The sequence below is a fragment of the Dermacentor andersoni genome, chromosome 2, assembly GCF_023375885.2.
Source record: "Dermacentor andersoni chromosome 2, qqDerAnde1_hic_scaffold, whole genome shotgun sequence".
Taxonomy (NCBI): Eukaryota; Metazoa; Arthropoda; class Arachnida; order Ixodida; family Ixodidae; genus Dermacentor; species Dermacentor andersoni.
In genome coordinates, this window is record NC_092815.1 from 157,244,283 (window position 1) to 157,270,793 (window position 26,511).

At 47.4% G+C, this 26,511-nt stretch overlaps 1 protein-coding gene across 1 annotated transcript; it reads right to left on the reverse strand.

The window, feature by feature from the left end:
* Positions 1-13,798: 13,798 nt before the first annotated feature.
* Positions 13,799-16,484, reverse strand: LOC126540091 (P2X purinoceptor 7-like). Its single transcript, XM_050186887.3, has 3 exons — positions 15,946-16,484; positions 15,439-15,645; positions 13,799-15,364 (listed from the first exon to the last, which is right to left on the reverse strand). Exons 1-3 carry the CDS (start codon positions 16,086-16,088, stop codon positions 15,202-15,204), a joined length of 513 nt encoding a protein of 170 aa, XP_050042844.1. The 5' UTR covers positions 16,089-16,484; the 3' UTR covers positions 13,799-15,201.
* Positions 16,485-26,511: the final 10,027 nt, after the last annotated feature.

Below are 26,511 nucleotides of genomic sequence, written 5' to 3' on the forward strand. Positions count from 1 at the left end.
TACGCGCCGTACATAAGACATCTGCATGGGGCGTAAACATAAGATATTCTCCCACTAGTTTAATACGCCAGTGGACACTACACACCATTATTAATGTAGGCACAAACAACTTCAACACGCAGAGCGCCACGGAAACTATCGAGTCTATGAACGACGTAATACACACAATACAGCACCGTGGCGGCTTGGGCTAGTCGATGCATACTCGACAAGGAAACCGCGAAAAGACGAAGGACAAGAACGGGAACACACACTAGCCCTGGTGTGTGTTTCCCTTCTTGTCCTTCCATACAACCTTCCATGCAAACAGCCACCTCACGCCAACAAGGAGCGCGAAGCAACAAATGCCAGACGTGGCTGAAGTCTCTCCACAAAATTAAACCAGCCTAATGTTGTACACATGTTAAAAACATAAAGTACGGAAGAAATAGGCGTACTTAGCAGGCGCCTAAGCTCCTGTCCCACGAACAACACAATAAGTGAATTCGAGCTTCACAAGCACCTTTCGAAATTTTCCCGACGAATGCGTATGAGACATTCTTTCGCAGATAACAACACACCAGACACCGAGACGACATCACCAGGAGCCCAATCCACTTGGACTCCTGAACCAGAACAAGCCTTATAACTCGACCCATATCTTAAAACAGTCACTAAAGAAGTTATAATACAATGCGAGGCAGCTAAGCGACCTAAAAACATAACTTCCTCAGAGATTCGTAGCATTTCAAATCTTGGTTGCCGGAACTACATTGTCATTAAGGAAGGAGTTAAAGGTGGAAATATAATAAGTACTAGCACGAGGCTCCCAGAGAGCCAAACAGCCCTGAACATTACCGTAAGCTAGACAACGATTTGACATTACCGTACACACTGACATTTACCAACTAGCTGAAACCACTTTTGGTGGATGAACACCGTCAGAATTCAAATTTCTCAAACCAAGCAACAACAAACTGCAAGGCGCTTCGAGCTCCTTTCAAGAATTCATAAAATTCCACTCACTGACTTATACGCTGCTGATATCCCAGGGCGCCCGATAGTATCGAACAACACCCTGACAGAGAGCCTCTCCACATTTCTTAACCGCTTCCTTGGTGGCTTTCCTAAAACACTTCCGTCATCTGTTGGTGCTGCAAGGAACCCAGCGGCGCGAGCTTCCCATTGTGATTGGTTGAGTTTTTTTTTTTTTTTCACAGACATAACAAATGCATTTGGGGTAGATGTACACAGCTTCGCTGTAGAAACCATGTTGTCACAGCGTAAGGAGTTTACACTCAAGTAGTTGGAAGTCCTAGTGATGATGGTGAAGGCTTGATTTTGAATGTGCTGAGTAGGTAAAAGGTAAGATTTGTACGTGTTTCCCCAAGCAACAATCCCATAATTGATGTGGCTATGAATAAAAGCAAAATGCAATGAAGAAAGGGTATGTTGAGAAAACAATGGCCGGGCTTTTATGAGTTCTCTGATGCCTAATGCAGTCTCACATTTTAAGTGTGTATATGGCTATGACAGTTAAGGTTTGTATCTCTTTGTGGAGGAATAAATGCTACAGATTCAGTGATAGTGATACGATGTAATTCGAGAATTACAGATATAGTGTTAGGTATGTGTTTCTGCGGCGATCGAAAAACAATAAACTTAGCCTTAGATGGGCTAAGGACCGATTGACTAGCGGAACACTAGCGAACAACTTGCCTTAAAGCAGTATTTAGATTCAGAGTTAAATAAGCAATACAAGTATCAAATGATGAACCAGTAGCGTCAACATGTAAAACCACGTGAGTATTCATTAGTTAATTTAGCAGGTCATTAACATAGATTACGAAAAGTAGCGGACCTAAAATAGAGTCCTGAGGGACGCGTTTGTTAAATGTTTTTGTTCCAGGAAAACAGCCCCCACAGCTGAAGATTTGTTGCCTGTTCAGTAAAAACCATTTTAAAATTTTATTGGAGAACCAGTGACACCATACACTTCAAGTTTGTTAATGGAGGATATTACGGTTCACAGCACCAAAACCTTTACCAAAATCCAAAGATATAGCACCAACAATATTTCCAGAATCAACTGTATTTTTAATAAGATCTCTTAAAGAATAGCCTGGCTTGCTGAGCGTCCAGAACTGAATCTGAATTCAGAGTTGTTTAATATGTTAAACTTATTTAGATAACATTTTAGACGCACACCAAGAAGTTCTGTGATATTACTGAAGATTTAAATAACAGAAATATGGCGGTATGAGTTGCCTGTCAGTGCCCTTCTTAAAACCAGGAATTACTTTTGCTTTCTTTAGAAAGCTAGGAAAAACAGCGTATTAATACGAAAGAATTATGTGCCCCATGTTATGCGAAAATCCGTCGTAGTCAGCGTGACTAAAGAATGGTACCAAAACTGGCGGACGGTCCAAAGAGTAAAAACGCGTCAAAAAAGTTCACCGACGATTATACGATACTCCCTAATGCGAATTGTTAGCTCAGCTCTATGCGTGCTTTCATTTCGCGATATACTGAGGCAAAGAATTTGACTAAAGATGTGCCTAGTGCGTGAGTCATTGCACGCGTCACGTCGAAGCCGTCTGGCTGACGTACTAAAGGTACGGCCATAGTGCGTGCGTCATTGCGCACGTGACGGCGCAGCCAAGGGGGAGCTCGTGGCGCCACGTTATGAGCGTTTAAAATGAGCGCTTTCATCACGTTCCAAGGTCTACAAACAGTATAATGCTTTCGTATTCCCACACATAAGCAGTCTTTAGCGTCTGCGCCATTTTCTTTTTTGAAAATTAAGTTTACGATGTAGGTTAGTTTGTCTCAGACAAGATGAGCCACTAATTTAAGACCGCGCGCGTATAAATTATCTAATCCAGGGCCAGTGTTTTTGAGTTTACGGATTACAGTGAGCAGCTCACAGGAAACAGATCGGAGCCTTGTCAAGCTGCAGTTAGCGGCTTTTTTTCCGTCAACCCCATATATTTAGTGGAGAAATAAAAGCTAATTTGATTGATTGATTGATTGATTGATTGATTGATTGATTGATTGATTGATTGATTGATTGATTGATTGATTGATTGATTGATTGATTGATTGATTGATTGATTGATTGATTGATTGATTGATTGATTGATAAAGATGCAGTGCACCTAGAACTTCACGAGAAAAGGCGCTGTTGTGGCCTGTGACAACGGGTGGCGCAGCCCCGCTACCGTCCCTAGACACGGGTCCTGGCACGAGCTGAAGACGTCACCGCGAAGCACAGTCTGGCAGCCTATGTAGCTTAGCCTCCCTTACCACCTCACCCCTTCGATCAATAAATTTGTTACTCACTGACCCACTCTCTTGGCGATTTTTTCGGTTTCATGCGTCATCCCTTCCAGTTTTTGTGCGATCGATTTAGGCGTAAGGCATGATATCTGTTATTAGCGCATCACTTAGTCTGAGCATGTCGGTTTCCTTAATTGGTGCTATACTAGGCGCAAAATGTGCTCACCTTGTTTGAGCGGGTGCTGGAATGTGGAGTCGCCCCAACGTAATGGGGGACTCCGGATTGATTTTGACCAGCTGGGATTCTTTAACATGCACCCAATGCACGGCACACGCGCGTTACTGCCTTTCGCCACAATCGAAATGCGGCCGCCGTGGCCGGAGATTTCACCCCCGCGACCGCATGCTTAGTAGCGCAAGAGTGCCCTTCTACTACCAAGCAACAATATAGAGTTGTAGATTTTTCGTGCGCAAAATTAGGGGACGCCGACCGCCCGGCTTACAAAACAACCCCAAGGGAGCACAAAAGAACGCAGGGCGGGCGTGGCGCTTCAGGGTACACGAACGCGTTTGAGTACGCAACATCTACAACTCCGTAATGCTTCGCTTTACGTATCGCTCCACCCCAAATGGAGTTGTCGCTGCCAAATTTTTCTACATGAATGTCTTTTTTAAGACTGTCTTTCTTGGCGAGTTGCCTCCACTCTTCCGTATCGGGTATGTTTCTAGCCCCTTTCGTGGGCCGATCTCGGAGATAGTGCCATTTATAAATGTGCGCTTCCTTCTGTTCATTTAGTAATATTCTTCTCTTAGTTTTTTTTTCATCCTTCTCCCTGAACATTTCAGGTAGCATGCAAGGTGTCTTACCAGGCTAACATTCTCGAGGTCTTATTAAATTGTCTTTCAAAGGGTATGATCATCTGCTGATCAGTGTTCGTTTACTTTCTTTCCCATTTTTTGTTTCCACAAGCAGTCAGGTTGCGAAATAATTGTACATAGATACAAACGATTTAATATTTACCATAACGTCTGAAGTGACAGTTTCACTACAATTAACGAGGGTGCAAAAATATACGATGCATAGATGCCTATTTTGCGAGGTTTAAAGCTGCTAGCGAACACCTAAAAGCGAACGCCTAAAGGCTAGCGGGAAAAACAAAGCTGTCAGATGTTCTCTGCGAATTTGCTTTTTTTTTCTATGGTAAACTCACTGCTGTGGTTATTTATTTATTTATTTATTTATTTATTTACTAAATTATTTATTTAATTTCTTATTTATTTATTTATCTACCTATTTATTTTAAATAAATATTTGTGCAACGTTCCAATTCTCTATATACTATGATGATTTTCCCGTTTAATTTCTCGCTCTGCTGCCCCCGTTTTTCTTGGCCATTCCCTGTTGTGGGTACGTAGTGGCATCTGCCCACTCAAGCGGATTGGCTAAGAGTGGGCCGGTGCTAAAATATATTATCATTATCATCATCCGAAGAAGAAGAGGGAGAAGATTGAAAAAGAAGTAACCAGCTGCGTTTTCAGATCGCTTCGCCAGCTTTACAGTCCAAGCGAACAGAACGCTTTCTTTCGCTCAAGGATGCCGCGCTCTCCTTGGCTCGGACTGCGGCACTTTGCACCTCGGAGCGGTCGTTCATCGAGCATCCGTAGCAGTTGGCGGCGATCGTCGGAGAGGACAGCCGTCCAATCGCTCGGCACACCGAGCAGGCTGACCGACGACAAGTGGGGCGCCGCGCTTTTGTTCAGCGCTGCGTTCGCTGCGGCAGTCGCCGGCTTGGGAGTGAGCCTCGCACTTTGCTATTCAAGCGCCTCCTGCATGGGCGCCGTCCGCAAAGACCATGACAAGGTGGGAGTCATGAGAACCCTGCTGCAGATGATCTGGACCATGGCAAACATGACCCTCAATCCATGCGCAGACTTCTATCAGTACGCCTGCTACAACTACCGCCCGTCCTTGAAGGAAGACTTCGAGCGTCCGCTAGCGGACAGAATAATTCCTGGCCTGTCGCAGAGCGACGCGGGCCGTGCCTTGTTGAACTACCACAAGGCCTGTCTCACAGTTCGCTGGGACTCCGGAGGTGCCGTAAAGAGTGCTGCTCGGGCAGTTTTCGAGATGCTCTACGTGGAACCAGACTCAGTGACGCCGCTACGTATGTTCGTGCTGATGGTGAAGCTTAATCTTGTGTACGGCGTTCATACTGACCCTTCGGTACACCTTGGTCGGCCGGGTGGCGCAGTGCTTCAGTATACCACTATTTCGCGTAACGCCAATCGAGCGTACGGCCTCGACCACCCATCCACTTTCTTCTTGGTCGCCGATCCCCACGAATCATGTGCGCTGTACTCCTTTTCGGAGAAAACCAAAACTCTGTATAGTGACGTCCTCGAGGAAGTGATATCAACGATGGGAGTGAACGTCACCTTCTCCGATTTCATCCATTTGTCAACGATTCTCTGTAGCGTAGTTAGCAACACAGGTGACTACATCGAATCCAGCAGCACCATTTTAAATCGCCTTATCCCAGGTGTGTCATCAAGGCTGTGGGCGGGCGTCATTGAGGAGTTCACCGGAAGAAAGTTAGGCGGTTCGGTCAACCACTCGCCCGTCGACGTCCTGCGACATCGCTTCACAGTCTTGACAGACCGGAATTCGCAACCCGTTGCGCTTGCCTTCGTTTTAGCACGGGCGGCAGTTGAGCTAATACTTGAGTTTGAGAACACGCCAGCACGACGATTTCACGAATATTGCGAAGAAACGGCGTCGCAGCTACTTCCTCTCTGGGCCCTCAGTGTTCTTCTCTCGTTCTCCGCGAAGACGGAGCACAACCAAGTCATCGTCAGCACATTCGACTCCCTGGTGCAAAGTATATACGAAGAGGTCCGAGAAATTCTAGAACCCGAGGACGCCTTGCACGCCAAGCAGGAGCTGCGAAGAATTAAACCGCTGCTGCCGTACCACGTTTACCCCCTGGAGCTCGAGATACCAAGGCTCGGCGACAATCACTTTGCCAACCTCCTCTACGTACGCGAGTACCGACTCACTCCCTCGCGGTACAGGACTCCGTCCGGAATCCCGCAGAGTGCGGCGGAATCGATCGCGATGTCGTATCCCGCACAGATGTCAGGGTACGTGAGCATTCCGCTTGGACTGTACACGGCCATCAAACTGAAGCCGTCCGTGGCCCTGCTACCTATGGCACTGATCGGCTTGGTGATGGCGGACAACATCTGGTCCTCGCTTTTTGAGGCAAACTGGACGGGCGGAGCGGAGAAAGTCGTGAGCAGACTTCGCTGCAACCGCCGCGAGAATCGGGCGGGCGCTTTCCAGCGAAGCCTCAAGTGGCCGTGGCGAGCGCTGGTGTCGTGCGTTCGCGCTCTCGGCGTTTCCGACTGGCACAAGAACAACATCATCTGGGGTCAGTGGAGCACTTCCTTCAGCCAGATATTCTACCACCTGGCGGTCATTTACTTCTATTGCCGTGAACCCGGGCAGGACACTAAGCGCGTACGGTCCGAGGTGGCCGAGTTCCTTTATGGCATCGGTGACTTTCTCGAAGCGTTTGGGTGCCCTCGACAGAAGCTGCAGCCGATTTGTCTCTAAGGAATTGCAGATTTGTTTTCCTATTATTCTTTTTTATTACGGAGAACTTTAATAAGCAGGACAAGCATATTAATGAAAAAGCTTGAAGTATTTTTTTTTTTTCAGTGTCACTACATCGCTATTTTTAGAGGACCTTAATTTCTTTACGCCGGTGCGATGTGTTTTACGTAATTAAACAACGCGGCCACGTGCACGCATCTAGTTGTGAAATAAACGCTGTTATAGTCCCAAGAGAAGATTTTAGTAGTTTGGCCTACGTCGCAGCTTTTACTCAGCCCACTCTGCTCCCGAATCTAGATAAACACCAGTTAATGCTGGCGCATTCCCACTACGGCACCAGTCCAACGTTCTCGTTTCGCTCATCATCATCATCAGCCTGGTTACGCCCACTGTAGGGCAAAGGCCTCTTCCATACTTCTCCAACTACCCCGGTCATGTACTAAATGTGGCCATGTTGTCCCTGAAAACTTCTTAATCTCATCCGCCAACCTAACTTTCTGCCGCCCCCTGCTACACTTCCCTTCCCTTGGAATCCAGTCCGTAACCCTTAATGACCATCGGTTATCTTCCCTCCTCATTACATGTCCTCCATGCCCATTTCTTTTTCTTGATTTCAACTAGGATGTCATTAACTCGCGTTTGTTCCCTTACCCAAGCTGCTCTTTTCTTATCCCTTAACGTTATACCTATCATTCTTCTTTACACAGCTCGTTGCGTCGTCCTCAATTTAAGTAGAACCCTTTTCGTAAGCCTCCAGGTTTCTGCCCCGTACGTGAGTACTGGTAAGACACAGCTGTTATACACTTTTCTCTTCAGGGATAATGGCAACCTGCTGTTCATGATCTGGGAATGCCTGCCAAACGCTCCCCAGCCCATTCGTATTCTTCTTATTATTTCAGTCTCAGGATACAGATCCGCAGTCACTACCTGTCCTAAGTAGATGTATTCCCTTACGACTTCCAGTGCCTCGCTACCTATCGTAAACTGCTGTTCTCTTCCGAGACTGTTAAACATTACTTTAGTTTTCTTTAGTTTTCCTCGTTTCGCTCATCGAAATGCAATTAGCTCTGATTTGCTTCATTGGGTGAAGAAAAACAATTGTCCGCCATCTCAACTTGATTGGCCGCTCTGCAGACAACCAAAACCTCAGCGGAACGCCTTATACTATATATCTAGCACGGCACTTTCGAACCACACAATAGAGCCGGTAAGCGCGTCTCAGTTCTTCGTATATTCAAATAGTATCATGGCATAGTACCGGTATGTAACCTCCCCAGACCTGCAGACAGCCGAGGTACATAATCGCTTTACAAATCGGTTACCATTAGCCACCGGTGTGTTAGTGTGCGTGTGTATGTGTGTGAAAACGACCTTTCGTCTACGATACACGGCAGACAGTGCGCGAAGAACTGTTGCCACACGAAGTACTAGCGTGCAACGTCGTGCAACAACCTGCTGCCTGTTCCCCGCATTACACGGCGCCAGCAGCCCCGTGAGCACCTCCGGTGTCTCGGTACCACGGGCATCATTCACAGCGGAGCCCCATGTATCAAAAAAAAAAAAAAAAAACGACAGGTATTACGCCCGGAACCGGACGTCTCACTCCTTCGTCATCTGGCAGCAAATGAGCGAGAAGCACCCGTGGCGGCTGCTCGTGCTCGTCACACCTTTTTCATGTTTTCTTTATTTGCCATACACATAGCCACGTGTGGGCATATTTACGCCCTCGCCCCGGCAGGCTTGCACACAGGCCGCCATGCAGTTCCTCCTGCGCGGCAGGCTCAGCCACTTTACTTTGCTACGCGAACTCTCACGGCTGAGCGCTTCGAGCAGCGGTTCGTCGATCGTCGTTTACCTGTGTGCTATAGCTGCGGCGACTTGGGCCACATTGCCCGGCACTGCAGTCGCCGCCAACCACCGAGGTTCGACCCATCGACGACGTCTGGGCGCTACCCGCGTTCCACTTGTAGAAACTATGGGGTTCTCACCCGTGTGCTCTTGGGACAAAGGAACGACAACACAGTAGTGCAAACAATCACAAGGGCATTTATTGCACCTTTCATAGATCAATGCCTGTTAGCCGAGTTGCTATCCACAAAACATGCCGATGGGCGCGCGACAAATTTAGAAGTCCGACTCATCGCGACCGGATAACGAGCGAATATGTTCGCCCCATGCTGGTTCCCAACGCCTGGTCGTTCGCGCGTACGGTCACGCGAACGGTCTCGCAGAACCATGGATCGGCGCACGCGCGGGCCGTCCGCGGCGCTCGCCGACTCGCAACCTAAGAGGAAGCCCCTTGTCTTACCCGCACCCAAGTAACCCCGCCGTGAGGCGGCGTTAGCAGCGCTACACTCGCGCCATCTCTCGTACTGCGCTCCAACCACACCGACCGCCGCGGGCCCCAAGCCACGCGGCGAAGCCTCATTGCAGGGGACGGGAGCTATGCGGGAACATAAGATATCAGGGGACGCGTGAGAGTCGCGCATCCCCACAAAACGTACTCGTCATCGTACGCACATTCGGGAAGCATTCCTCATCAGCAGACGGAGACGCGGCGCAACTGGGGGGCTTGCAGGAACATTTAGTAAAGCAAATAATAATGAATTTAGGAACGCGTTTTTAAATGAGCCATAGACAAGTGCTACTCCGCACTAGACCGCGTTCTCAAATTTGTTGTTATTTTCTTTATTAAATGTTTGCGCAAGCCGTCCCTATTCTCGAGCATCCGATCGTTGCTTGACAGCACCACCACCCGTTCCTCAAGTAAGCGGGTCGCCGTCTCCGCGGCGTCGCCACCAGTCACCATCTCCGGAAAATAATCCGCGCAGCCGTTGGGATAAGGTCGCTGCGTTTATGAAATGCACGCCTTTTTTCCGAAAGTGTGCTTTGTGTGTCCGGGGATACAGTTGTGCCTCCGTTATCTGCTAAGTGGGTTTCAGTCGTGTGTTTCCCTGCCATCGACGGAAAGTTTGACGCTAACGCATAGAACCCGTTCATCTGAGCTGCATCAAGAGGCATGGGGAGCTGCATCAAGAGGAATGTGCCTATACCTTATTGCACTTGGTCAGTTGCTCACAGGCGCTCTAGCTTACGGACAGCAAGAACTGTTACAGTCAACGTGCAATACTGCCACAAGGTCTGAACCAATTGCCGCATACCGCAAAGACTAATTGATGTCACTCGCCATTCTCATAGGGGCCCCTGATTCTGCGAATGAATGTCAATTAGTACATTGGTGCCCTGCTACGGAGTCCATTCTAGCTATGATCAACAAGTCGCTCAACACTAACCAGCGTCGTGAACTGCAGGACATTACTCCCACCAAAGGCGTTACGTTATGTTTTTTATGCGAAGATCGTTATTAGGCCCATCGGCGCATGCTCAGTGGCACATATCCAGTGGTGGCGCAAGTTGGTGTCAAAGAGATTCCTTGAAGAGCGGTGACCCGAGTTCACACATACCTAGTGACCCAGGCTGGCATGAAAGGAAAACGGTTAGATACACAGATACCGGAAAGTGTGCGAAGTATCCTACGAAAGATAATCGCAATAATATCACTTTTCCTTGCTCAAACAGTGAGATGAAGGTGTAATATCCTGAGGTAAGTGGACATACGCAACATTCTGAATTATTATGTCCATTCGCGGTATTCGAGACTCAGCTCACCGGTGCTTCTCGTCGTCGGCGACGACAGAACGGTCTTCACGAAAGCTGACGGGAAGAATGTGCTTGAGCCACTCCCATACAGTTGCGCATGCATCCGATATCACCTCCTGGACGAATATTTTACTCAAACGCTTTCGAGCTAACTTGGGAAGCGATTGGAGGGAATGTGTATTATAATGTACAAGTAGATGTACCTACAGCCGGCTCATAGGTATCTCTGAGCACACAGAAAAGTTAATGAAATAGCGCATGATGCTCAATTATCTAGGTATAAAAGTTGCGGCACTTATGCTGCATACGAACGTTGGCAGAACGTGTGGGGAGGGTAGACCAATGAGAGCCCAAGCGTTTGAAAACGAGAATTTGCCTGCTATGTACATCGAAATAACTGCACAAGTCACGAACTGCAAGTTCAGTGAATGTAATTAGAATGATAAGTGTAATGCGTCGTGAAACTTTCACGCTCCTGGCTTAATTAAAAGCCTTGCAAACGATTACTTAAGCCTAGTCTTTTTCGTTATTTTTCATGCGTCATACAAGGTTCCGAGTTGTTTTCTCTTACGTACCCTTGTGAACAAAATTACTCACCTTGTTTATATTTGTTGAACTTAAAGAGTACGTCATGCGTAATATTTATACAAAGTTGGAAGTGTGGGAGTTAATTGTGGTTTTGCAGAATATTACGTATGTCAGTGCTACGGAGCTTTATGAATGTGTCTTACATGCGGCGCAAAATTTATCCTGCTGCCTTGGCTTAAATACAAATGCCGCCACGACCAAATTAAGCAAGCGTAGGGGCAACGACACCGAGAATTCGTGCGGGAAACTAAATATATGAGGATAAAATAAAGCTTTTGTAAAGCGGTCGTTTTTCAAGTGGTTGAAAGTGTTATAGCCCTTTTGCGCTTTTTTTTTCAGAATCTGGAGGAAACTCTTCCTTACACAAAGTTTACAGTTAGCGCAAATAACTGGCCTGTTGTAGATTTCCCACAGGCGATGTCCATATTGTGTATCTGAGTTAAGGGCGTTGCAAATAATGAGCGGCACAAAATTTGGCACGCCGCTCTGGCATAACTACATACACTACCAAAGTCAAATTTAGCAAAAATGGCCCGACTACTGGGGAAAGTCAGTGTGTAACAAAAATATGCGTGTATTAAGCACAGCTATTGCAAAAGAAATTAAGAAAGCGCTGTACACTGCCATGCTGCAGTCATCACCTACTTTTCCCAATGTCCCGAAGTAACTCTGCGTAACAAAACACTCATAATTTAGTAAATGCGGGAGGGGGGGGGGGGGGCATCTTAAATGCAGCGTGTCGCGAACTTATGACATTTTTTTAATCAAGAGCGTTACAAATAATCACTGAATCCTTCTTTACTTCTCTTTTGTGATCCTTTATACGAGGTTTGTAGCGTAGGTTTCTCCAGCGTACTCGGCGAACTCAAAAATGAACCGTGTTTATGTTTGTTTAAAACGAGGAGTAGGTAATGGGTATTGTGTAGACGAAGTTCAAAGTGTGTGGGCATTTACACCATTGGATAACGCGGAAACTTCCTTAGAGACGTCTTCGCCGTCGGAACGCTCAGATTTCTCGTCGTCGAACTGTACCGCTCGAGTGGAGAGACCCCTCTTGGTGTACCCTCACGGAAATACGGCTGGATATCGGGCGGTGACTGACCGAGGCACACCAGACTGATATCTGTTTCTTCACTCGGCCAGGCAAACGCTGCCTCCTCGGCTCCTCTTGCACCCGATGATTTTCCAGTTGAACTTTTCTTGCGCAACGGGCTGGCCAACGTTCCTGCGACCCTGGTACCGACCAATGGAAAATAATTTCGAATGAAAACACCCCAAATTCGTACAGGAAGAGGTTCAGAAGGCGACACCTCACTACCAGTTGATCATCGAAGCACTCCAGTTTGGTCGCGGGGACGTCCGCTGCTTTTCGGCAGGCCAGAACTGTGTCACTGACCTCAAATGTACAGAATTTGCCTCACATCCGGTAAGCTACTTCATTCCTTAACACTTTGCTTAAAGGACAAGTTCGTGAGATCGACTCTAGCGTTACCACTTCAGACATTTTATAAATATTTTCTGTGGCCAAAGCCGTGTCTGTATTTCGTTGCTCTCGCTTATCTGAGAACAAACACATCCCCACAGAATCCGACATTATTACTTTCGCTGGAACGACTCGCCTTACGTCTTAAAAGGCTTACGTTTTAATGCTTGATTTGGTGAATTAACTATCGACTAAATTATTAGCCGCTCAGTCGCGGTTAATTTTTCAGCCACGTTAATCGATTCAAACGCACAAGAAATTTAGCTTAGCATGTCTTCCGAAAATGCTCATGAGCCCCTCAAGATATGTCTTGAAGTATCTAGTCTGTTTAAAGAGAAAGCTATCCAGTATGACAATGATTATTGCTCATAAATAGTATACCACAAGATATATCAATTAAGGCTGCATGATGCGATCACAGAGAACAGAACGGGAGAAAAATGGGTGGTTTCTCAAACGCGCAGTCGTGTAGCACTTCTATGTCTCATTTTACTAAAATAAGCTTATACTCTGACTTGCACGAGTCGTGTTCTCTATCAACTTTTAAACGTAAACACTTTAAAGGATAAACCAGCGTCACATGCAGAACAATACGAAAGAACTCGTACACGCTCAGTCCTGTGCATTGCGAAATTTTTTTGTTGACACTATACACCAACTAGCCCAAACTTCAGCGCCCACTACTGAAACGTAAACACTATATACGCAAAATTCAACACTGATTTGTAGAAACACCGAAGTTTTGGCGACGACATGGTAGCAAGAGAAAGTGTCCTTTGTATGGTGTGTTCAGACTTCCCAAGTCTCCTCAACGTCCTGTATATATCTGCTTGGTGCAGGCAAAATGACTGCGAACACCCAAAAAAATGCGTGCTACCGGGAAATAGGAACAAGCTCGTTTGCTACCACGAACGTTTAATATTATTTCAGCTCGATATACCCACTGAGACATCGCGCTAAAAGGGAAATTCTGATCCCGAAATATAGTTATTTTGCTCCTCTGGTGGGTGTTGTGCCAGAATATAAGGTGCCATTAAATATTTTTTTTAAATGCTGGTATAAATGACGTCGATTATGTGGAATATTTGGGGGGACAACGCCCTACACAATTACTTCATTTACTAATTTATCTTAACTAATATATATTTATGATTGATTTAACAGTAAAAGGAAGACATACAAACTCGTCCAAATTTCAGTTCTCGCAATATTTATTTAATTCTTTATCGTCCGGCCCTCCACGCCGCCACTGGTTGCCAATCCAGCCCTCTGGCCAACAAGTTTGGGGACCCCTGGTCTAAACCGTTGTCTTTCGCGAGTGCCCACACGCGTCCATGATTGACGGGTTGGGACTGCCCTCCATAGAGCCACCCATAGCAGAGCATGCGCAGGTGGGTTTTGCGCCTTCTTTCTTTTCCGTCGCCGTGCGACTTGAGAGTCGACGTCGCTGTTCTCCTGTTCGTTCTTCCTGTGTCTGCGTTTTTGTACGCCTACCTTCCTGCCGTGAGAATATGTACCCAACGTAATACTACACACCTCGGCGCTGGCCCGCGAGTGTACTGCGAACACAACACCGTACACAAGACAGATCCGCGCTGGCGTGAACATGACGTCGTGTCCGTATAGCTGCCGACAGCTGCACCTCAGACTGCTAAGGACTACTGCTAGCGGCTTCTTTTCGCGGTAGCAGTGGTGTAATGAAAGTCGTCGAGAAACTGGGGCCACTGGTAGGGGATTTCAGCAAAATACGAGTGTGTCACACCAGTGCACTTATTGGGCCTGCAAACGCTACTCATACTGTCATTCGGGGCAGCAAAGTGCTTAACCTGGTTTCAAGGTCTTGCGTGCTATACATTTAATGTGTTGTCATACAAGTAATGAACCTGGCGAGTGAGGCATTGTGGATCCTCCCAGACCATAAATGTGTTGAAGGTCATGCATATGACCTTCAACACTGTTGCTGTTCAGATCAAGTAGAATCATTTGCTGTTCAGATCAAGTAGAAAAGTGAACATTGTAAGGGCCAGCACAGTCTGGAGTGCAACTTTAGTAGTCCGGAAAGCAATTCCTTATATTTTACGAGGTCCACAAATAAAGTTTAGCATACCTTTATTCAAAACAAATTCATATTTAGTGTACGATATAATTTTGCAAACTGCGATAAGGGCGCGCAGGCAGGGCCGGATTAACCTATGGACTAATGGGGCTGCAGCCCCCGATTACCAGGAGGTCCCATAAAATGTTTCCTTAACAATTTCGCGTCAATAATTTCAGAGAGCCCCTCACCTCGTCGAAAGTTTACGTTAGTCACTCAAAGTTGTACCTTCCCATCCAGGGGGTGTTCTCCCACCAAACTCTGCAAAAAAAAAAAAGGTTTAATAGTAGCTGAATAGTTTCCATGATTGGAATGGATTGATAACGTTGTGTGATTGGACATTGACTGGATTGGCAAATCGTAATCATCTTCAGTGGCTGCCCGAGGCAAATTTAACCTCTCAATGCTGCACTGCGCGCAGGGGAAAGGCATAAAACAAGTTGGCCGTGCACGTGGCGGTATTGAAAATATCAACGACGAAGCTGTCGTTATGGCGAAGCTTCAGTCTTCCAGACGAGGGTGCAAGAACCCGACGTACGCGGCCGACGGAAACTCTTGTCGGATGCGTTCCACGACACATGCAGGCAGCACGACTTGATCCCACCTGCCCAGTCGTTTCCATATCCACTTTGTGAAGAGGCGATAGGCAACGACGCGGTACTTTCTGCAAAAAGAAGTAATCAACGTTAAACCCGTTGCTTCAAAAAAAAAGAAAAAGTAAACACGTATCTCGCTTACTCGTGCAGCTCTCCCTGCACTCGCACGCCGAGCTCCTGGAACGCGTAGAACGCCGCCTCGAGGACGCCGGGATTGAGGCAGATGCTGGGGAAATACGAGTGACGGGTGATGCAGTCGTCGGTGCCTTTGGCAACGACTTCGGCCACATCTCGGCAGCAAACGTTTTCCTCCGCACTTGAACTCGCCACGCACAGCCAACAGGCACACCTGCATTCACACGGATGAACAAATTACCCATCCCGCCGTTACGCACATACACTGCTGCCACTACTACTACGGCAGAGCTTCCGGTAGCTTCCGTTAATGGCGGAGAAGCCGATACCTTTTATCTGCATTTTCATCCTTTTGTAACTGTTAGAAACGTACTCACAGCCCGTAAATTAAAAAAAGAAAAACGAAATCAAGTACGATAACTGGAGTTGAGTTTAATGACTGCCAACAACCGAACTACGCGCAGCGCATCCCAACGCAATTAGTAGATCAGAAGCGCTCGTCACGTAACCTTACCAACGTATGTCATCGCCACGGTCCGGCGAGGGCGGCGACGCGGGGGCGTCATCTCCCGCGGTGGTAAATCGACGTGGCGTGTCGCCGTACGGGTCCACCACCCTTGCGAGCCTTTCGAGACGGGAGCGCAGCGCAGGGTCCATCGCGCCACAGCGCCAACTTCGCAGCAGCAAGGCGAAGTCTGCGGGCAGACAAGAAAAGCGCAGCGGAGACAACCGGAAATATAGGGTGTCTTCGAGCAACAAAAAAAAAAAGAAGAAGAGAGAAAGCGCCAGACGTGACGTTCGGCTCCGACGTAGCTCTCGTAGTGGACGGTGGCGAAGGAGAAATGGAAGATCATTGCTTTCCCTATAAAGGAAATAAGTTTTTAATTTCCTCCGTGACTTTAACTTCCCACCACGTCGCACACACTGCGCATGTGCCGTTGTCTGTACCGATGGGGCAACGTCGCCTCCGGCTTGCTTTTCTCCCGTTTCGTGCTTGCACACATTTTCTTCTCTTTTCTGCAGATTTTCCGTATCTCGCGCACGCGCTCACCATGGCAAATAGTGGCGGTAAGCTGGTTTTGTGACAAACTAAGCGGTAATGTTTCTGTCTTTCTTTCTTTCTTAAATGCGAAGCATTATTCGTCTGAATCGCCCATGTTGCAGGTATCCGACTATTTTCTCTCACCTCCGAAAGGCTCCGTGCCGATAGATGGCGAAGCGTGTCCGTATCCTGCCAGAAAGGTGCGGAGTCGCGCGCTCCCTCGCCTGTGCAACTCATGCTGCTTCGATGAAATGTGATCACGTGCGTTGATATCATTCCTTCGCACAGAGAATCCGACTTCGCGGCTGCGCTGCCACCAGCCTTTCCGCCTGTTTCCCTGGCCCGCGCTCTCACCAGTCGAGGGGGGGGGCACTATCCCAAACCCGTTTGTGCGTTACCTGGAAACACGCGATATTATAGACGCAATATTATGAGAGAACCTTCCCACTTACCCAGCCCGATTTGCCCAGACGACAGGAAAACACCCTTTTAGGAAGACTTCAAGCGAACGCGTTTCCTCACCCTGTACGATTAAAGTTATTCCTCGCTACGCAATACTCCCCGGAGTGTAGACTCTGCGGTAAATCAGGAGCACTCTACCACATCCTATGCCGGTGTAATCAGAACCCCGACCAGCACCCATCCCCAAACATTCCCGAGGGCAGTAGGGGAGTGTGTTGTCCAGCGCACGCCTCGTCGACCGGGCCACCTTAATCGACCGATCAGCCTGTGCCAGGACCACCGATGGACCACCAGACTAGGAAGCCATCCCACAATTCATTTATTTTATTTTGCTCACTAAAGTCTTTCTTTCTCGCCGCCGGTTGACTATCTATTGCGCTCTTATGCGTATGCGTCAATTGGCGCAATTTCTCAGGATAACATATTTAATGAGAAGCATTCTTCTCCGTCTCACGCCAGCATTTGTGTTGTGTCGCGGTATCTCGGTATATCACCGTTGTTTTGTTTTTGTTTTTTAATGCGAATGTTTTTTGGCGAGTTCAACCTAGTTTTCTGTAACGGCCACGTAACGACCATTTGGAGACAACCTGACCGTTTCTGTGTGTCGATATAGTGAATTCTAAACATGCGGGCCGATACCGAATATAGTGCGGTCTAACAATATCAGCCACTCATGAAGGGCATTGGGTATGTACTTCTGGGACCACCGGGTATGTATCACTATGAATGTGCGGCTCGTCAGTGAACTTATTTGACGCCAACTTGGGTCACTGGTCAACATGCGCCGCTCCCGTGTGTATGCGCAACTGGGCATGGACCACTGGGCACGTATGATAAAAAACCAACAAAGACACCAAGGACAACACAGAGGAAATTACTTGTACTTAAAATTGAAGTAAGGAAATCATTAATTAATGGAATTGAAAGTGGATGAAAAAACAGCTTGCCGCAGGTGGAGAACGATCCCACGTCTTCGCATTACCGCGGCGCCGTTTTCCCATCCACTTTCCGGAGTACTTATGCGTTGCTACTAGAAGTAAACCTGGGAGTGTTATCCCCTTGGTTAACCCTCTTTCTTCTCGTTCAGTACGCATCCAGTCATATTAGTGTGGGTCGTTCTCGTGGATACGTGCCGCTCTTCAATTAAGCTCTCTGACGTCAACTTCCCGCCTGGCACAACCAGGCTGCTAAATAAAGTCTGCACAAGTTCCGCTGCTTCATGCGTTGTCCATCTCACCTCGAAGCTATCGCAGCGAACCGGTGTGTCTTTCTGGTGACTGGGAAAGAGCAGCAGCTGCCACACACTTATTACTCTCTCTGCTCAAACTGGACACTGACCCGGCATTCAGTGTATGGCTTCGAAGCAACGCGGGAGTGTACGCCGCGCAGTAGCCGAGCATGTTGCAGTTCCTCCGGACGACTAACGGCTGTCGGCGCGACACACCATCCTTTCCTCTCCGGATTACGCAGCCCGAAGACGTGCAGTCGAAAAATGCAGGCCGATCACGAAGATAGTGGTTCAAAGAGGTGGGCCGATACCGAAGATTGCGCAGTCTAAAAATTTTGGCCGATCCCGAGAACAGTGCAGTCTAAATATGTGGGCTGATCCCGAAAAGCACTAGGTTTGTGCCCGCCCAGAGTTCAGTGGGTATGTGCCGCTAGATGTATGTGCCACTTTTCCGTGAACCTATTTGATGCCACAACGACAGACATCACGTGCTGCACTCCGCATCAATTTGCAACACGCCGCAAAAGCATTAACTGTTCGTGGCAGAACGAATATTTGATTCATAAAAATTCAAGGGGCACTTAGTTATCACTACGTGGATGAATGCGAAAGCATTGCGACCACCGCGCGATGCTTTGACATTACGCCTCAACGCAAGGTCGTGGGTTCGACTCCTACCAAAGTTCGGGGGCTCTAGTGCCTTTTAATGAACTTTATCTTAATTTACCGTGCTTTAATTAACTTCGCCTTAGCACCAAAGGTCCTGGGCTCAAGTGCCTTAATTAATTCAATTTTATTTACATGTGCGTTCATTAATTTCGCCTTAATTAACACCAAGGGTCGTGGGTTCGGCTCTGACCAAAGGTCGAATGTTCAAGTGTCTTAATTAATTATATCTTAATTAACTGCGCACTAATTATATTCGGCTCAATTAACACCAAAAGTCGTGGGTTCGACACCCACCGTCGAGGGCTCGTGGTCTTTTTCTGCCATCGTACGGTCAGACCGCCAATGCCGGAATTTCCACCTAATGAGCCACTTGATCCTTTCGCATTAAAACCAAAGTAAATTTTTCAAAGCATTTTCGGTTTGTTAGAGAATAAACAGACTGAACTCCAACTGGCATCTCGGTAATGCGAAGCATTACGTAGATGTGAGTTTTTTTTACAGCGAAGCCGTATACCTGTACGCCCCCCCCCTCCCCCCCAATGCTTTTGTTGTGTTCGTGGGCGAAAATTCAACCAATCACAGCGGGAGGCGAGCACCACGCGCGCCGCTGAGTTCTTTGCAGCCCCAGCAGATGGCGCCCGCCTCCACGCATCCGCGGCGCTGGCCATGCAGGGAAAAAAAAGAACCAGAAAGTTCGTCTTCGCGCATAGCGTTCGCCGCAGTTGCCGGGAACAGAAACTGTAGCATACGAAGCTGGGAGTGACGTAACTACACCTTCAAATGCTAAAGAACCTGCCTAGCAACTGATTTCACTTGTGTCCTGATAGCGCTATGGAAAGACCACGCATAGTTAGGGCTCCCGAAGAGAAACGTGAACAGAATGAGCGGCGACGGGAATAGCAACGTCAATATGCACAACAGCGTCATGGTCAGGCTAGGTAGGGCGCAGCGGTTGCTGCCCAAAGCAAGCCACGCACAGTTAGTACGCCTGAAAAGCAGCGCGAATACGGTGAGTGACGAAAGGAACAGCGACGTTAACATGCACAATGGCGTCGGGCTAAGGCTCGGTAGGACCCAATTCAAGGCTACGTCACATTGGTCTATCGTATTAGGTAATACATATAGGTGTTCTGTGGTGATACCCCAGCTTCGCTGTCATGGAGGAAGGAAGAACATGGGAGGGGGCATTACGTCACGCAGCCAGCCTTAGCAAGCGAATGCTCCGCGCCACATACATTTGCTCAGGGGTGGCCCAACATGTGACCTCTTGCGTCGAGATCACGCAGCAAGAATCGAGATTTGCAGAGAAATTTGGTTCCCAGTAGCTATGCCACTAGTTTTTATTCAGTACGCGCTTGTTCAGCTGCCCTTCCGTCCCTCTGCCTGCAGAGCGGGGATACTAAAACTCACCGCGCACTTTGACGTGCGACCACGTGTTGGGCCGACAGGTTTGGATTCAATCGTGTTGCGCGATGCTATCTCATTCCTCCATGTTCTCTGGCCAGCCACCTTTACAGCGTGGATGGGAGCCCATTTTTCAAGGCGAAGCTTTCATTGTCTACCATTCCATGGCTTCGCCTGTGTCGGTCTGTCCGTCTGTTGGACGTTGGGTCGCTCACTGGCCGAGTTCTTGTTCGCCGAATATATTCCATCTCACTTTAGAAAAAAATAGAGGAAGAGCATCTGTCGGCGGGATTCGAACCCTTGGCGTGGTAGCCCGATGCTCTAACTATTAGGTCACAATCGCTTTTCTTTTTCGTAATATTTTTGAGAAATATAAAACATACGTACATAAGTTATATACCTAGCGGCCAACATAGCCATAGAGGCGTCTACAAGCACAACATAAACACTTTACAGTACAATTATTACTGTAAACAGTTCTCAAAACATGAGTCAAAAGGATACACTGCATCAACAATGGCTACCAGTCCGGTTGGAAATCGCTTTGATCGCAAAAGTCTTTCAGCTGTGAAATCATCTGAATGAAATGTGACTCCGAAGGTACAATTCTTTGCGCATTCCGATCTAACATGCGGACCCATTACTGTCGGTTAAATCGCACATCTTCAATATCTAATATACCAGGCAATATCTTCACATTTAGTGGGCGTAGGATATCGTATTGTATGAGGTTTTACATCAAGATCCTTTTTAAAAGTGTTTTGGAGAACGTCTGAAGATAATATGGCGTCCATGCAGTTAATAAAGCCGCCTTCTATAGTTTGCGGTGCATCACAGAGACGACGGTTAATTGAAGATACAAAACTGTTTGTTTTTTTCTACTTAACCAAACTTTAACAGGTAGCGCTTCGTATGCACTTTGTTTCCAAATTTAGTCATTTCGACAAATGTTGCTTCATGTCCATATCTGCAGAAATTCGTGCGTGAAGGGTACCTCGCAGAGCGTTTTCTGGCAGTTAGCTTCTCAAATGAATACTAATGCTCTCGCACGGAAAAAAAAAAAATCGTAGAAAAATCTAGTATTTATGCTTTTTCCCCCTCCGTTATACAGCTCACTATAGATCGGCTTACCTGGACACGGCATTCCGGCATGAGACTGTAAATGCCTATTTCTCCACACTCTATAACATTGTTGCAGTTAGGCCACGATCGATTTTTTTATTGCATGGAATTATCAGCAATGTCAAACCAACGTTGTTATATTACATCTCAACATACATGAGAAACAAATGCACACATGGTATGCAGTCCAATGAAAGTTCAAAATTCTGGCAAACAAACACAAGTGTCCAGACGCTATTCAGGCACGGGATCAAAGGTAGCAACCACACTACGCACTTGAGCAGTCTCTTCTCGGAAGATAGATCTTGTCGAGCGAGGTGGCTCGGCATGTCTGTCGACCATTCGACTTCTCCATAATGAATAAATTCCTAATGACATAAGCAAATCGTATGGTGTATTACTGGTTGTCTTTTTGAAAGGAAGGAACCGGATACCATAATATGTGAGAGGAAAGTCTTTTTTGACAGTTCTTTGTAAAGTGTCCCAAAAATTAAATGCGTCACGACAAAGTATAAAGCAATGTTATATTGTCTCCGGTTGATTGCAAAGTCTACAATTTGTATTCCAGGGTACGAACAGTCCTTTTTCCTGAAGCCACGTTTTAACTGGCAGGGTGGAGGTGTGCAGCTTAAAGAAAAATGTTTTCGCTGCTGGCGTAATGCACATTCTACGGACACGGCAAAGAACATCTTACCCAAATAGAGACAGATACGGCTTTCGGTACACAGGTTCAGGGAAAAGATTATCTATAAGTGCTGCATTTAGCGACGTGCGATTAATGGTACACAAATATTCAAGGGTGAATCTGGCTTTTAAGAATGAAACAGTGTCGACAAGTTCCTTTAGGAAGCCCCATAATGGTAGTTCTTGAGCAAAGTTTGTCGTGACAAAAAGAAAAGGGAGATGTGACGCAAGACGTGCTAGATTAACTGCGAGAAGGATCACACCTCTACAATCGCCAGCACTAACTACCTTTGTCAGATGGCCTCCACGTGGTGATTATGATGATGATTTCCATACTATACAGCACGTACACGGTACGGGAGATTGTCCAAGAAGCGAGTGGCACGTTTCGTGCCAACGCCAGCTATAGCTCTTCGAGATTATAGCCGCGTGTTGATGGTACTTGTGATTACGATACTATGGCACGTTACCCACAACGGGGGATTCGGTCGAGAAGCGCGTGCACGTTTTGATTACGATCATGATTTCCTTATTATGGCCCGTACCCACAACGGGGTATTGGCCAAGATAGCGGCCGGTACATCTATAATAAATCGGGAATCAAGCCAATATAAGATTTATCCCGTTGCGTAGCAACGGGTACGCGAACGCGCATGCGCGCGCCAGTTTTCTTTACGCCAAAGACGCAGGAATGGAATCGGCAAATTTATAGCATTTCTTTAACCGCTTAAGCAAAAGCTTCGCTTCACTTACATTCCATCCTGTATGCGTTGGATCTGCACAATATCTTTTTTGTCCGGCAAGTATTTTGATGGCTGTTGGATTGTCTCGAGAAAAAAAAATAGACCTTTTCATAGCCGCTAAGCAGTGGTTATTATGTGAGTTCTTTTTCGCCAGTGTCGACGACCCGGACGGGAAGCTGGAAGGCATTCTTCTCAATATTTCTCTGTCCTACAAGGCCCCCCAGCTACGTCCAGTTAGACGTTACACGTAAAATCTACGCGAGCGTTATTATCCGCGCCTGCAGCGTTTCACTTGTACGGGTGCGTTCTTTCGAAGCGCACAACGGGCAATGCACGAGGCAATTCAAGGCATCAATGTCGCAGTTCTGTAAACATACCTTGGATACAAAGCAATCGGTACAGGCTTAGCAACCTTCCTATTACGTTCACATAGAAAAACACCCTCTCTATACCATGGAACCATTTTTTTTTCATTGCTTAATGCATGCATATATATCCACACTCGTCGCAGATATACGCGCCACTTTTGATGTCCCGAAGAAATAGATGGAATAAGATGAGGCCACCAAATCGTTAACGCGAGCATCCTTTCAATGAACGAATAATTTCTACTCTCTCACCAGGTCGTCGTCTACCGCCAGAACCAGACAAAAGGGTACAAAGCAAATATTCTGACATTCTGGAACATTATAAGAAGAAGAGGAGGGAATACCCAGCACCACACAGCAAGCTTTGCAGACAATAAGCCGTCGTATGACACCGACGCCGGCGCGCTCTTCAACACGCGATGTATCCCTAAACCTACGCAAGGGACTCTCAAATTTTACTGTACGCCGGGCACCCTGTCTAGTAATACAACAAGAACACACAGACGACACCCATTCGAGCTCCAACAGAAGACCAGCGAAAAGCTCAGTTGACAAGCCCAAGTCCTGAGGACCAGCTATACGCCTGGCGAACAGGGCTATAGCTATCAGCACGGCTACTTCAGCACGGCTACTAACAGCACGGCTACCACGGATACTTTGAATAGGGTGGCCGCCCACTTCCGGGCACCAAAATATTGGTCTCTCAAATAAATGTTATTCACTCGCTCCCACTATCTGCGTACACTAAGGTGATTAGGTACCAAAAATTTTCAATACGTAGATATTCCATCGAACCGTCAATAACATCGCTGAAACAATTCCAGCATCTCAGGTTTTCCTGAAGAAGGAAATGGGGCTCACTACGACAACCACCCGATTCTTGGCTTCACCGCCATCGTGGGCACGTTGCCATGCGTTTTTAAAGGCACATTACTATCATCATCAGCCGCAGCATCGCTAGTTCTGACAATGGAGCGACCACATCAGCTCGCGTCTCCTTTCGACCGGCCTCTTCAGCCGGGGACGTCCGCAACATGGCGCCCGCAACATGGCGGCGGCGTCGGCGCCGCACCAGCCACTGTGGGCCAGGCGGTGGGCAGCTCGTCCGGAACGGCCTTCCTTTCGGAGAGCACGCTGATGGAGCAGAGTAGCCTGAGCCGCTCGCCGACGCCGTGGTTCTTGTGCAGCTGCATCGGGCTGTTCGTCGGCATAGGCGTCCTCCTGGTCGCCTATCTGTACAAGTCGAGCCAACAGAAAGACTGGCCCGACGTGGCCCAAGCCGGCGGCGGCGCCGCGCAATCGCCGTTGAGTGGCCAGAACACCACCCAGCTGCCCCGGGTCGCCACCCGACCGCTGCGCGCGGACGCGTTTCTGGTCACAACCGCGAGCGCGGGAGACGACGAACATTCGGTGAGGCCGGCGGCGTCGGCAACAGTTAACGCCAACGATTCGGAGCGCCACGATCGCGGCACGACCGCGATTACGGAGACGGACGACGCCCCGTGGGCTGGCGTCGCTGTCGAACCGCGGTTCGTTCGTCACGACGTACTCGAACGAGTCTCGGCTCTTCGAAACCTTTCCAATCAGGGGTGAATTACCATTCCGTGTGTTCGCCTCTATATTTGCCTCGGGCATTTTCAATTCCAATACACTCGCGTGCTCGAAGGCGATTAAATGCTCTAATACCCGTCCTGTACGCAGCGTCTTTATTTATTTTTTTTCTTGAGCGCGAGGCCTACTCGTGGCTCACAGAAAAATAATGGCACTATGCCTACTGGCCTGCTGTTTCCCTTTTAGGTTCGTCGTTTAATACGTATTGCCGATTCTTAATTCAGATTGATCAGCGGAAACAAATGAAGAATATGTATAGTTATTTTTATTTCTGCTTTATTTTATTTTATTTACCTTCCTTACTTGGGGGGGGGGGGTGTTGTAGAGCTAATATTGTGTACGTTCATCGGAGGATCGCGTGACGACTCTAGTAGGTACGAAATTGCCAACCTGTGAACCTTAAAATTCGTTAAATAATTCCCGCTAATCCACTCCTATCCTCCTATCATATCAGCGAAGCTGCTGATATGATGCGCCTAGTGCTGGGCAACTTATCAAACACTGATCCCATGAAGCGCGCCCATCACACACATTGCCCTTCAAAGTGATATATGACACAAACATACGTTTCAATGCAGTTTACAAATCCTTGATTTCATTTAATACATTGAAATTACTGCTATAACTGCTTTGGGGTCGCTATGATACACGCACTTGCTTTCCGTTGTTATTTGAGAAATGTTTCTGGCCAAAGTTAAATCGGTGCATGGCCCGTGCAGGGTAGTTGGTTGAATCGAATCGTTGAAGTAACTGAGGCCAAGCTCCTCCACGAACTGGGTGAACCACTGCTTCGTTTCCGGTTTTGAGATGCCTGCGTTAAAAGTATTTACCGACAACGACCACCGGCCAAGGACTGGCGGGAACGTACGTTGATCAACGCGAAAGTGCGCGCGTTTCGTCATCAGTCATGTGGTTTGACGGCTGTTTTTAAAGCGAAGCCTTGTATAGCTAGGCTAAACGAAAATTCGTCTATCCGCACCTGTTAACAGAAAACTATCATCATCAGCAATGGCTCGAGCATCGTCCTCTGCTTCCGCAGCTAACTCGTTGGAACAAACGCGCTCCTGAGACTGCTCCCGCGTTCGTCGTCGTCGTCTTCTTCCCACAGCTGGTTCCCTTGCCACTCATCATTCCAGCGTAGAATTTCACTTCTCTTCTGTCGTCGTAATGGGGAGGCCGCGTCTACGGGGGTATGAGCCATTGCTTAAGTGGGTATAAGCCCTTCATTGTCATTGTATCCCACCTGCAGCCAGTTGTTTTTTCATCCACTTTCATTTCCATTTAGTTATCATTTCTTTAATTCAATTAAAAACTACAAATAATTTCCCCAAATGCTGTCGTGCTGTCTTTGGTGTCATTGTTTGCCGGCTTCTTAAGATATGGCAAATAAAAATTGGGCCCATCGGTTTCCTTTCCTCTCGTTCATTAAATAGCGAAAGTCTCGAATCTAGCAGCTTTGATGACTTCAGGTAGCATGCGTGGGTTTCTTGGCCAGTTGTCTTCACCCAAGCAGTTCTAGTGTTCGTGACGCCTGCGGCAGAAAGGATGTTCCACATCCGCCGCCAATGCCGCAAGTGGTGGCGCTGACTAACACACCCAAGGTTAGTTCTACTAGATAAACACAAATACCCTAGAAATTCCATGGTATAATGGCGCAGTGGGTTCGTATCCCACCAGCGGCCAGTTGTTTTCTCTCCACTTTCATTTTCTTTTATTTATAATTTCTTCAATTCAATAAAGAATTACA

What these genes read in the sequence shown, in the direction of transcription:
- LOC126540091 (XM_050186887.3), bottom strand. Translation starts at nt 16,088, where the DNA reads ATGGACCCTGCGCTGCGCTCCCGTCTCGAAAGGCTCGCAAGGGTGGTG. An exon ending in CGTGGCGATGACATACGTTG is followed by an intron (nt 15,646 to 15,945) that starts GTAAGGTTACGT and finishes GTGTGAATGCAG; the next exon opens with GTGTGCCTGTTGGCTGTGCG. An exon ending in GTGCAGGGAGAGCTGCACGA is followed by an intron (nt 15,365 to 15,438) that starts GTAAGCGAGATA and finishes TTCTTTTTGCAG; the next exon opens with AAAGTACCGCGTCGTTGCCT.